Source organism: Salvelinus alpinus, chromosome 26 (assembly GCF_045679555.1).
Source record: "Salvelinus alpinus chromosome 26, SLU_Salpinus.1, whole genome shotgun sequence".
NCBI classification, from domain to species: Eukaryota; Metazoa; Chordata; class Actinopteri; order Salmoniformes; family Salmonidae; genus Salvelinus; species Salvelinus alpinus.
Genome location: NC_092111.1, coordinates 34,867,421 through 34,880,613, shown reverse-complemented (window position 1 = coordinate 34,880,613; position 13,193 = coordinate 34,867,421). Strand labels below are relative to the sequence as shown.

The 13,193-nt window shown below is 43.6% G+C and overlaps 1 protein-coding gene across 15 annotated transcripts in view; it reads right to left on the bottom strand.

Annotated features, from left to right (window-relative positions):
• LOC139555236 (focal adhesion kinase 1-like) overlaps positions 1–13,193 on the bottom strand; it is a 219,602-nt gene that overhangs the window by 123,468 nt on the left and 82,941 nt on the right. For 4 of the 15 annotated variants that reach the window (XM_071368862.1, XM_071368867.1, XM_071368865.1 and 1 more), the window contains exon 1: positions 5,958–6,097. The exons of 4 other annotated variants lie outside the window; for them this stretch is intronic. In XM_071368862.1, the coding sequence (XP_071224963.1) occupies positions 5,958–6,036 (79 nt within the window). In that variant the 5' untranslated portion in view covers positions 6,037–6,097. Of the gene's footprint in view, positions 1–5,957; positions 6,101–13,193 lie in introns of those variants that run through there. 7 more of the 15 variants (XM_071368870.1, XM_071368877.1, XM_071368863.1 and 4 more) reach the window with 5 other exon arrangements.

Genomic DNA, 13,193 nt, shown 5'->3' with positions numbered 1-13,193 from the left:
GCTCTCATCACGTCATTGACCAGGTCCTGCTGTGCAGTTCTGGCTGATCCCTCACCTGCCTCATGATCGTTGAGTGCCCTACGAGGTGAGATCTTGCATGGAGCCCCAGACCGAGGGTGATTGACGCATCATCTTGGACGTCGTCCATTTTCTAGTAATTGCGTAACAGATGTTGCCTTCTCACCAAGCAGCTTGCCTATTGTCCTGTAGCCCATCCCAGCCTTGTGCAGGTTTACAAGTTTATCAGCCTGATGTCCTATACACAGCTCTACTGGTCTTGGCCATTGTTGAGAGGTTGGAGTCTGTTTGATATGGAGGTTGTGGACAGGTGCCTGTTATACAGGTATACGGAGTGTCAAACAGGTGCAGCTGATACAGGTAATGAGTGGAGAACAGGAGGGCTTCTTAAAGAAAAACTAACAGGTCTGTGAGAGCCGGAATTCTTACTGGTTGGTAGGTGATCAAATACTGATATGTCATGCAATAAAATGCAAATTAATTACTTACAGAGTCGTACAGCCTGATACGTATCTGGATTTTTGTTTTAGATTCCGTCTCTCACAGTTGAAGTGTACCTATGATAAAAATGTACAGACCTGATACGTACTATGTAAGTAGGACAGCCTGATACGTATATCGGCAGTGTATCAAATACTTGTTCTCTCCACTGTATATGGAGTGTACAGCCTGATACGTATATGGAGTGTACAGCCTGATACGTATATGGAGTGTACAGCCTGATACGTATATGGAGTGTACAGCCTGATACGTATATGGAGTGTACAGCCTGATACGTATATGGAGTGTACAGCCTGATACGTATATGGAGTGTACAGCCTGATACGTATATGGAGTGTACAGCCTGATACGTACAGTGGGGAGAACAAGTATTTGATACACTGCCGATTTTGCAGGTTTTCCTACTTACAAAGCATGTAGAGGTCTGTAATTTTTATCATAGGTACACTTCAACTGTGAGAGACGGAATCTAAAACAAAAATCCAGAAAATCACATTGTATGATTTTTAAGTAATTCATTTGCATTTTATTGCATGACATAAGTATTTGATCACCTACCAACCAGTAAGAATTCCGGCTCTCACAGACCTGTTAGTTTTTCTTTAAGAAGCCCTCCTGTTCTCCACTCATTACCTGTATTAACTGCACCTGTTTGAACTCGTTACCTGTATAAAAGACACCTGTCCACACACTCAATCAAACAGACTCCAACCTCTCCACAATGGCCAAGACCAGAGAGAGTCACTCCATATACGTATCAGGCTGTACACTCCATGAACTACTGGATTAATAAAGACTTCTATAAGAGGAATATACGTATCAGGCTGTACACTCCATATACGTATCAGGCTGTACACTCCGTATACGTATCAGGCTGTACACTCCGTATACGTATCAGGCTGTACACTCCATATACGTATCAGGCTGTACACTCCGTATACGTATCAGGCTGTACACTCCGTATACGTATCAGGCTGTACACTCCGTATACGTATCAGGCTGTACACTCCATATACGTATCAGGCTGTACACTCCGTATACGTATCAGGCTGTACACTCCGTATACGTATCAGGCTGTACACTCCGTATACGTATCAGGCTGTACACTCCGTATACGTATCAGGCTGTACACTCCGTATACGTATCAGGCTGTACACTCCATGAACTACTGGATTAACAAAGACTTCTATAAGAGGAATATACGTATCAGGCTGTACACTCCATGAACTACTGGATTAACAAAGACTTCTACAAACATCTAATAGATCAGCAGGAAAATAACGTTGAAGTCCTTCCTGTAACTCTTTATGGATTCTACCAACAAAAGTGTTCATGATCTGTTTAAGGATGTAATGAAATTCAAACACAGTTTGGACACAGCGCAGGAGGTAAAGGGTGCGAATGTCACCAGCCAGACCGCATTCAAAACCATGTCTGAGGATTTCACAATTTTCCTAACACTTGACAAGCACTCTTCCCAAAGGAGACTACCTCGAAAAGCTATCGAGGCTCAATAACATTTTAATTGATGGAATTGAGGATGTAAAGACTCCTATCTACACTACCCCAGCCAGTTGAATCCTATCTACACTACCCCAGCCAGTTGAATCCTATCTACACTACCCCAGCCAGTTGAATCCTATCTACACTACCCCAGCCAGTTGAATCCTATCTACACTACCCCAGCCAGTTGAATCCTATCTACACTACCCCAGCCAGTTGAATCCTATCTACACTACCCCAGTCAGTTTAATCATATATACACTACCCCAGCCAGTTTAATCATATCTACACTACCCCAGTCAGTTGAATCCTATCTACACTACCCCAGTCAGTTTAATCATATCTACACTACCCCAGCCAGTTGAATCATATCTACACTACCCCAGCCAGTTGAATCCTATCTACACTACCCCAGCCAGTTGAATCCTATCTACACTACCCCAGCCAGTTTAATCCCATCTACACTACCCCAGCCAGTTGAATCCTATCTACACTACCCCAGCCAGTTGAATCCTATCTACACTACCCCAGCCAGTTGAATCCTATCTACACTACCCCAGTCAGTTTAATCATATATACACTACCCCAGTCAGTTGAATCCTATCTACACTACCCCAGCCAGTTGAATCCTATCTACACTACCCCAGCCAGTTGAATCCTATCTACACTACCCCAGCCAGTTGAATCCTATCTACACTACCCCAGCCAGTTGAATCCTATCTACACTACCCCAGCCAGTTGAATCCTATCTACACTACCCCAGCCAGTTGAATCCTATCTACACTACCCCAGCCAGTTGAATCCTATCTACACTACCCCAGCCAGTTGAATCCTATCTACACTACCCCAGCCAGTTGAATCCTATCTACACTACCCCAGTCAGTTTAATCATATATACACTACCCCAGCCAGTTTAATCATATCTACACTACCCCAGCCAGTTTAATCATATATACACTACCCCAGTCAGTTGAATCCTATCTACACTACCCCAGTCAGTTTAATCCTATCTACACTACCCCAGCCAGTTTAATCCTATCTACACTACCCCAGCCAGTTGAATCCTATCTACACTACCCCAGCCAGTTGAATCCTATCTACACTACCCCAGCCAGTTGAATCCTATCTACACTACCCCAGCCAGTTGAATCCTATCTACACTACCCCAGCCAGTTGAATCCTATCTACACTACCCCAGTCAGTTTAATCATATATACACTACCCCAGCCAGTTGAATCCTATCTACACTACCCCAGCCAGTTGAATCCTATCTACACTACCCCAGCCAGTTTAATCCTATCTACACTACCCCAGTCAGTTTAATCATATCTACACTACCCCAGCCAGTTTAATCATATCTACACTACCCCAGACAGTTTAATCATATCTACACTACCCCAGCCAGTTGAATCATATCCACACTACCCCAGCCAGTTGAATCATATCTACACTACCCCAGCCAGTTGAATCCTATCTACACTACCCCAGTCAGTTGAATCCTATCTACACTACCCCAGTCAGTTGAATCCTATCTACACTACCCCAGTCAGTTGAATCCTATCTACACTACCCCAGTCAGTTGAATCCTATCTACACTACCCCAGTCAGTTGAATCCTATCTACACTACCCCAGTCAGTTGAATCCTATCTACACTACCCCAGTCAGTTGAATCCTATCTACACTACCCCAGTCAGTTTAATCATATCTACTCTACCCCAGTCAGTTGAATCATATCTACACTACGCCAGTCTCAGAATAAAGTGTGCTTATAGGATGTCATACTGGTCACAATCCCCATGTCCCTGTATCTGATAGGTGCATAATAACTAATGAGCAGGTAAGAGGTAGCTATGTAGTCATGACAACAGCAGTTGTACGGGCCCAGCTTGTGCTTCTCATAGACACGGCCCAGAACCTCCCTGAGCTGCACTACATCAACCCCCCCCCCCCACATCACATTCACACGGTGAAATGCATACAGTAGCAGTAACAGACCACCATCTAATACAGAGTAAAGAGAGCAACAACATCCTTACATGAAGGCAACAGCCACCATGAAAACAACAACCAATTTAATTGATCCCATCTAACAATTATACGCAAACAAACTGGAAACCTAAGACCGACACACAAGCAACTACAGTGGGGAGAACAAGTATTTGATACACTGCCGATTTTGCAGGTTTTCCTACTTACAAAGCATGTAGAGGTCTGTAATTTTTATCACAGGTACGCTTCAACTGTGAGAGACAGAATCTAAAACAAAAATCCAGAAAATCACATTGTATGATTTTTAAGTAATTAATTTGCATTTTATTGCATGACATAAGTATTTGATACATCAGAAAAGCAGAACTTAATATTTGGTACAGAAACCTTTGTTTGCAATTACAGAGATCATACGTTTCCTGTAGTTCTTGACCAGGTTTGCACACACTGCAGCAGGGATTTTGGCCCACTCCTCCATACAGACCTTCTCCAGATCCTTCAGGTTTCGGGGCTGTCGCTGGGCAATACGGACTTTCAGCTCCCTCCAAAGATTTTCTATTGGGTTCAGGTCTGGAGACTGGCTAGGCCACTCCAGGACCTTGAGATGCTTCTTACGGAGCCACTCCTTAGTTGCCCTGGCTGTGTGTTTCGGGTCGTTGTCATGCTGGAAGACCCAGCCACGACCTATCTTCAATGCTCTTACTGAGGGAAGGAGGTTGTTGGCCAAGATCTCGCGATGCATGGCCCCATCCATCCTCCCCTCAATACGGTGCAGTCATCCTGTCCCCTTTGCAGAAAAGCATCCCCAAAGAATGATGTTTCCACTTCCAAGCTTCACGGTTAGGATGGTGTTCTTGGGGTTGTACTAATCCTTCTTCTTCCTCCAAACACGGCGAGTGGAGTTTAGACCAAAAAGCTCTATTTTTGTCTCATCAGACCACATGACCTTCTCCAATTCCTCCTCTGGATCATCCAGATGGTCATTGGCAAACTTCAGACGGGCCTGGACATGCGCTGGCTTGAGCAGGGGGACCTTGCGTGCGCTGCAGGATTTTAATCCATGACGGCGTAGTGTGTTACTAATGGTTTTCTTTGAGACTGTGGTCCCAGCTCTCTTCAGGTCATTAACCAGGTCCTGCCGTGTAGTTCTGGGCTGATCCCTCACCTTCCTCATGATCATTGATGCCCCACGAGGTGAGATCTTGCATGGAGCCCCAGACCGAGGGTGATTGACCGTCATCTTGAACTTCTTCCATTTTCTAATAATTGCGCCAACAGTTGTTGCCTTCTCACCAAGCTGCTTACCTATTGTCCTGTAGCCCATCCCAGCCTTGTGCAGGTCTACAATTTTATCCCTGATGTCCTTACACAGCTCTCTGGTCTTGGCCATTGTGGAGAGGTTGGAGTCTGTTTGATTGAGTGGGTGGACAGGTGTCTTTTATACAGGTAACGAGTTCAAACAGGTGCAGTTAATACAGGTAATGAGTGGAGAACAGGAGGGCTTCTTAAAGAAAAACTAACAGGTCTGTGAGAGCCGGAATTCTTACTGGTTGGTAGGTGATCAAATACTTATGTCATGCAATAAAATGCGAATTAATTACTTAAAAATCATACAATGTGATTTTCTGGATTTTTGTTTTAAATTCCGTCTCTCACAGTTGAAGTGTACCTATGATAAAAATTACAGACCTCTACATGCTTTGTAAGTAGGAAAACCTGCAAAATCGGCAGTGTATCAAATACTTGTTCTCCCCACTGTATGTCACCTGAGAATCTTTTGTTTTTCAGTCCTCCTTTCTTCCTCTCTTTTCTGTCCGCTTTTCCTTCTCTCTTTTCTCTCTTCTCCTACCTCTCTTTTCTGTCCTCCGCCTCTCTTTTCTGTCCCCTTTTCTCTTTCTTTCTTTATTTTCTCTATACCCCAATCAATACCCAGTCCAATCCCTACCTCCAATCAGAAAGGGCCAGCAGGCGCATGTCACCCTGGAGTGGTGTGGAGAGAGACATCCGTACCCATCTGCATACATTGGACAAGTAGAAGAGAATCCTCCACGCACACACACGCTCTGACACACTCCCAGACTATAGCAACTCTCCCCAGAGTCTACACAGAGACTGAGGCTCCGCTAATGCTCATTGGCTTTTCTATCCATAGCTGAAAACCACACACACACACACACACACACACACGTCTCGGCCTCTCCCCGCTGACGTTGCGTCACATCCTGGTTATCACAATGCTCCCTGCCGCTCTGAGCAACGGAATGACTCATCCTGAGATTCCCTCGAGTTGCTTTTTTTTTTGTGCCTTAGTCTCATATCATTCCCATGTTATCCAAATCCCAAGTATGTGGGAGACACGCTGGATCAAGAGACTTCCTCTTATCAGAGGCATCATATGACTGGATAAGTGGTGAGCATTCTCATTGGCTCTCTGGTGTAGAGGAGGGGACTTCGAGCCTGCTGATTGGCAAGTGGTAGTTGTAAACAAGTTCAGCATGGCTGAGTGGGAGCTATGCCAGACAGTGAGGGGGTTGTTGACAGCCGTAGGGTGGGGCCTCCCTCTCTCCAACTCTCTCCCTCTCTCCAACTCTCTCCCTCTCTCTCCCTCTCTCCCTCTAACTCTCTCCCTCTCTCTCCCTCCTACTGTGATTGCAGGGAGTTAACCCTTGAGCATCTATTGCAGATCTATCTACTGTATATGAAGCCTTCCATTCTGAGGGTTGTGATATTCACCATCAAACTGCTGGGAAAGTAGACCCACGTTTGATAGATATCTGTATAGCATTAATTGCATGACATCTGTAGTCCAGTAAAACATAAGTCATGTTGATAAAGCAAGGTCTTCTTTGCAAGCCTCTAGTTCTTCTACCACGTTGTTCAACCCACATGACAAGTTAGCACTTAGCCTCATAGTCCATCAACGACTCATTTGAAGATGATTAAAAAGAGTTACAGTACATTTTTGGTGTAATCTCTGTCTGCTACAGCTCTTCTTCTGCCAAGACTATACATTAATGAAAGTGATGATGCCAACTACAGTTCATTTCAATAGTGCTGCCGAGTGGTGCAGTGGTCTAAGGAGCAGCATCTCAGTGCTAGAGGCGTCACTACAGACACCGTGGTTCGATTCCAGGCTGTATCACAACCGGCCGTGATTGGGAGTCCCATAAGGCGGCGCACAATTGGCCCAGCGTCGTCCGGGTTTGGCCGGTGTAGGCCGTCATTGTAAATAAAAATGTGTTATTAACTTCTTGGAACTATAGGGGGTGCTGTTCCGCATTAGCATATTTGGGTCTCCAAATTAAACTGCCTCGTGCTAAATTCTTGATCGTACAATATGCATATTATTGTTATTATTGGATAGAAAACACCTTCTAGTTTCTATAGAAGTTGGAATTTTGTCTCTGAGTGGTACAGAACAATATCTACAGCACTTTTCATGACAGGGGTCAGATTTCAGACATTTTTACCCCTGATCTGGAGTCTGTTTTTAAGGCGACAGTGAATGCTATGAAGAAACCGACACTGCCTACGTCTTCCTCTGGGTGTCTGTACGTCATCACGTTTTGAATGGAATCGATTGCACAATCACAGCCATTATAAAACCACAAAATGTATAGGGACCTCCCTTTCTCGTCGCGCGCCTGAAGCGTGAAGGACATCGGACTTGCCTCATTCCAAATCGTTGTCTAACCAGCAATATTTCTCCGGTCATGTTTTCAGTCGTTATAGTTGTTAAAAACATCATAATGTAGTTAATTTGAACCGTTTTATAGCAATTTATATCCGTTTAGTGCGATTTTGAGGAATTTCTTTGTTGTGCACTCTGAAACTTTGGACACGTTTTGTGGTCCCGTTCGATCGTTAGTGGATATTTCCAAGGACAGAGGACATCTATCGACCAAAAGACGTTTATAACATAGAAAGGATACATTGCCCAAGAATCTGATGCAAGAACAGCTCAAAGTAAGCAATATTTAATATGATAAATCGTTGTTCTGTCGAAATATTTTAAACGCATATTTCGCCATTTTGTTTGGTATAGCTTCACTTGGCGAACCCTGTATTGAAAAGTAAGGATAATTTTAAAAATGTAAATCAGCGGTTGCATTAAGAACTAATTTGTCTTTCGATTCCTGTCAACCCTGTATTTTTTAGTCAAGTATATGATTAGCTTTCGATTAAACTAGATCACTCTGAAAGCTGACGTTCCTCATTTTGAGGCTTGAGTTGTGACTATTTCCATTGTATAACCACGGTTTTGTATGGCTAAATATGCACCTTTTCGAACAAACTGTATATGTATGTTGTAAAATGATGTTACAGGAGTGTCATCGGAAGAATTCTGAGAAGGTTAGTGAAAAAATTTATATATTTTGGCGGTGATTACGTTATAGCGCTCTTTGGCTGGAATCGATGCTCTGGTAACGTTTTCACATGTGGTATGCTAACTTATCGATTTATTGTGTTTTCGCTGTAAAACGCTTAGAAAATCTGAAATATTGTCTGGAATCACAAGATCTGGGTCTTTCCATTGCTATGCTTTGTCTATTTTTATGAAATGTTTTATGATGAGTAAATTGGTCATACACGTTGCTCTATCTAGTAATTCTAGTTGATTTGTGATGGTCGGTGCAATTGTAAACTGTGATTTCTACCTGAAATATGCACTTTTTTCTAACAACACCTATCCTATACCATAAATATGTTATCAGACTGTCATCTGATGAGTTTTTTTCTTGGTTTGTGGCTATCAATATCTTAGTTTAGCCGAATTGGTGATAGCTAGTGGTGGAGAGAGAAAATGGTGGACAAAGAAAGATGGTGTATTTTGCTAACGTGGTTAGCTAATAGATTTACATAGTGTCTTCCCTGTAAAACATTTAAAAAAACAGAAATGATGGGTTTATTCACAAGATCTGTATCTTTCATCTGGTGTCTTGGACTTGTGATTTAATGATATTTAGATGCTACTATTTACTTGTGAAGCTATGCTAGCTATGCTAATCAGTGTGGGGGGGGTGGGGGGTGCTCCCGGATCCGGGTTTCTGAGGCAGTAGAGTTAACTGACTTGCCTAGTTAAATAAAGTTTACATTTAAAAACATGGTTTTCAGAAATACAATCAAAGACTAGAGCAATTCCACCAGACGTTAATGCTTGTTTTCTCTTTTGTGACTGGGTATGAGAAAGGTTCCTGGTTGCTTTTCAAAATGTTTTAAAATTCTTGCATTACATTTCCATAACATGGTTTTGATATGGTATTATTTTAATTAAGTGTAGCTGCAATGGCATTATCTGGAGAGAGAGAGAGAGAGAAAGAGAGAGACCAGTGTCAACAATTATCCAGTGAGACAAAAGACCCTATTTTTATCTCCCGAGACACACAGTATGAAAGATTAAAGCAGGAACCAAGACAATGAGCTCCACTCTCTAATCATATCAACCGCAGGAGGCAAGAAATAAGACCAAATATGATGAAATATTATTCAAGTCCAAGAGAAGTCTGTGTGGAGATAGATGCATGTGAAGGGGGGCGGTTTTGTTGTGGGGGATCCACCATGTGTCCCAAATTGCACCCTATTACCTGCATAGTGCACTACTTTTTTTAACCAGTGTGCTATGGTTCTGTAGTGCACTATATAGGGAATAGGGTGCCATTTGGGACGTATACCCAGACATCTGAGAGAAGCTTTCATCTCGTCTTCCACTCACAGGATGGATACTGGGTTGTTTGATCACCCCCAGAACAGGACATGAAGTTTCTACAGAACAGATCCATAATGGTGGAGCCACTGCCGCAATTTCCTGTGGCCCACACTGCTTCCAGTTACAGGTCAGGGCAACTAGGCAGCTATTATGGCAGTTATTATTGGAAACAGTAGAGGTTTCCTTTATCAAACAGGTTGGACAAAAGAAAAGTAAAGGCAGAAAAACACTAGGAGAAAATCAAGCCAAGCTGCACTCAGTCTAGGCTAGGTTGCAGGTTAAGAAGTCCACTAATATTCTGAACCAGAGCCTGTAATCATAAAGCATCAGAGTAGGGACAGAGAGAGAGAGTGAGAGAGAGAGAAAAACAGAGAGAGAGTGAGAGAGAGAGACAGAGAGAGAGTGAGAGAGAGAGAGAGTGAGAGACAGAGAGAGAGTGAGAGAGAAAGAGAGCCAGAGAGAGAGTGAGAGAGAGAAACAGAGCCAGAGAGAGAGTGAGAGAGTGAAACAGAGAGAGTGAGAGAGAGAGAAACAGAGAGAGAGTGAGAGAGAGAGAGAGACAGAGAGAGAGAGAGAGAGAGAGACAGAGACAGAGAGAGAGAGAGAGAGAGAGAGAAAGAGAGCCAGAGAGAGAGTGAGAGAGAGACAGAGAGAGAGTAAGAGAGAGAGACAGAGAGAGAGTGAGAGAGACACAGAGAGAGAGTGAGAGAGAGAGACACAGAGAGAGAGTGACACAGAGAGAGAGTGAGAGAGAGAGAGACACAGAGAGAGAGTGAGAGAGAGAGAGATATAGAGTGAGAGAGAGAGACACAGAGAGAGAGTGAGAGAGAGAGACACAGAGAGAGAGTGAGAGAGAGAGAGACAGAGAGAGACAGATAGAGAGAGACAGAGAGAGAGTGAGAGAGAGAGAGACAGAGAGAGAGTGAGAGAGAGAGACAGAGACAGAGAGGGAGTCGACATCCTCCTATCTGGGAGTCGACATCCTCCTATCTGGGAGTCGACATCCTCCTATCTGGGAGTCGACATCCTCCTATCTGGGAGTCGACATCCTCCTATCTGGGAGTCGACATCCTCCTATCTGGGAGTCGACATCCTCCTATCTCGAAGTCGACATCCTCCTATCTCGAAGTCGACATCCTCCTATCTCGAAGTCGACATCCTCCTATCTCGAAGTCGACATCCTCCTATCTCGAAGTCGACATCCTCCTATCTCGAAGTCGACATCCTCCTATCTGGGAGTCTACATCCTCCTATCTCGAAGTCGACATCCTCCTATCTTGAAGTCGACATCCTCCTATCTCGAAGTCGACATCCTGAAACATTACCTGGGTGGGTAGGAAGTGGGAGAGATGGTTCCATCATAGCCTGCTCTACACCAGCGTTTCCCAAAGTCGCTCCTGGGGGACCCCAAGGGGTGAACGTTTAGATTTGTGTCCCAGCACTACACAGCTGATTCAAATAATCAACTAATCATCAAGCTTTTTATTTGAATCAGCTGTGGGTGCTAGGGTTAAAAACCAAAACGTGCTAAGTAGATTTGGTGTAGAGCCAAGGTAATGGTTGGACAGCTATCCTGCAGTGGGTTTGTGTTGTGTGATTCTGGAGCCCACCTGGCATGGTAGGGGTCCAAGCACCTGATTATTACCCAATACAAACAGAGGGCCAGGCACACACACAATGCTGCTTCAGACTCTGGATACGTCTCAAATGGCACCCTATTCCCTATGCAGTGCACTACTTTTGACCAGAGCCCTATGGGTGAAAAGGGCTCATTTCATACACAGCTGAAGTCTGAAGTTTACATACACTTAGGTTGGAGTCATTAAAACTAGTTTTTCAACCACTCCACTAATTTCTTGTTAACAAACAATAGTTTTGGCAAGTTGGTTAGGACATCTACTTTGTGCATGACACAAGTCATTTTTCCAACAATTGTTTACAGACAGATTCTTTCACTTATAATTCACTGTATTTCAAGGCCTACCTTAAAACTCAGAGCCTCTTTGCTTGATATCATGGGAAAATCAAAAGAAATCAGCCAAGACCTAATCATACTTTTTGGAGAAATGTCCTCTGGTCTGATGAAACAAAAATAGAACTGTTTGGCCATAATGACCATCGTTATGTTTGGAGGAAAAAGGGGGATGCTTGCAAGCCGAAGAACACCATCCCAACCATGAAGCACGGGGGTGGCAGCATCATGTTGTGGGGGTGCTTTGCTGCAGGAGGGACTGGTGCACTTCACAAAATAGATGGCATCATGAGAAAGGAACATTTATGTGGATATATTGAAGCAACATCTCAAGACATCAGTCAGGAAGTTAAAGCTTGGTCGCAAATGGGTCTCCCTAATTGACAATGACCCCAAGCATAGTTCCAAAGTTGTGGCAAAATGGCTTAAGGACAACAAATTCAAGGTATTGGAGTGGCCATCACAAAGCCCTGACCTCAATCCTATATAAAATGTAACTAAAAACAAAAAAAGTGTGTGCGAGCAAGGAGGCCTACAAACCTGACTCAGTTACACCAGCTCTGTCAGGAGGAATGGGCCAAAATTCACCCAACTTATTGTGGGAAGCTTGTGGAAGGCTACCCGAAACGTTTGACCCAAGTTAAACAATTTAAAGGCAATGGTACCAAATACTAATTGAATGTATGTAAACGTCTGACCCACTGGGAATGTGCTGAAAAAAATTCTAATGGAAATAAATCATTCTCTATAGTATTATTCTGACATTTCACATTCTTAAATTAAAGTGGTGATCCTAACTGACCTAAGTTTAAATGTATTTGGCTAAGGTGTATGTAAACTTCCGACTTCAACTGTAGATGGGTCATAGATAGATTGGTCATAGACCTCAGCCACAAAAGAGGACAGACAGACAGACTTTCCTAACAATGACCCATGCTAAAACTATGACACTATGTTATGTCATTTAGCAGATGCTCTTATCCTCTCCTTCCTCTTCTTATCCTCTCTCCTTCCTCTCCTTATCGCCTTCATCTCCTTCCTCTCCTTCTCCTTCCTCTCTTATCCTCTCCTTCCTCTCTTCTTATCCTTCCCTTCCTCTCTTCTTATCCTCTCCTTCCTCTTCTTATCCTCTCTCCTTCCTCTTCTTATCCTCTCTCCTTCTCCTTCCTCTTCTTATCCTCTCCTTCCCTTCCTCTCTTATCCTCTCCTTCCTCTCTTCTTATCCTCTCCTTCCTCTCTTCTTATCCTTCCCTTCCTTTCTTCTTATCCTCTCCTTCCTCTCTTCTTATCCTCTCCTTCCTCTCTTCTTATCCTTCCCTTCCTCTCTTCTTATCCTCTCCTTCCTCTCTTCTTATCCTCTCCTTCCTCTCTTCTTATCTTCTTCTTATCCTATCTCCTTCTCCTCTCTTCTTCCTCTTCTTATCTCCTACCGCTTCCTCTCTTCTTATCCACCGCTTCCTCTCTTCTTATCCACCCCTCCCTCTCTTCTTATCTTCTCCTTC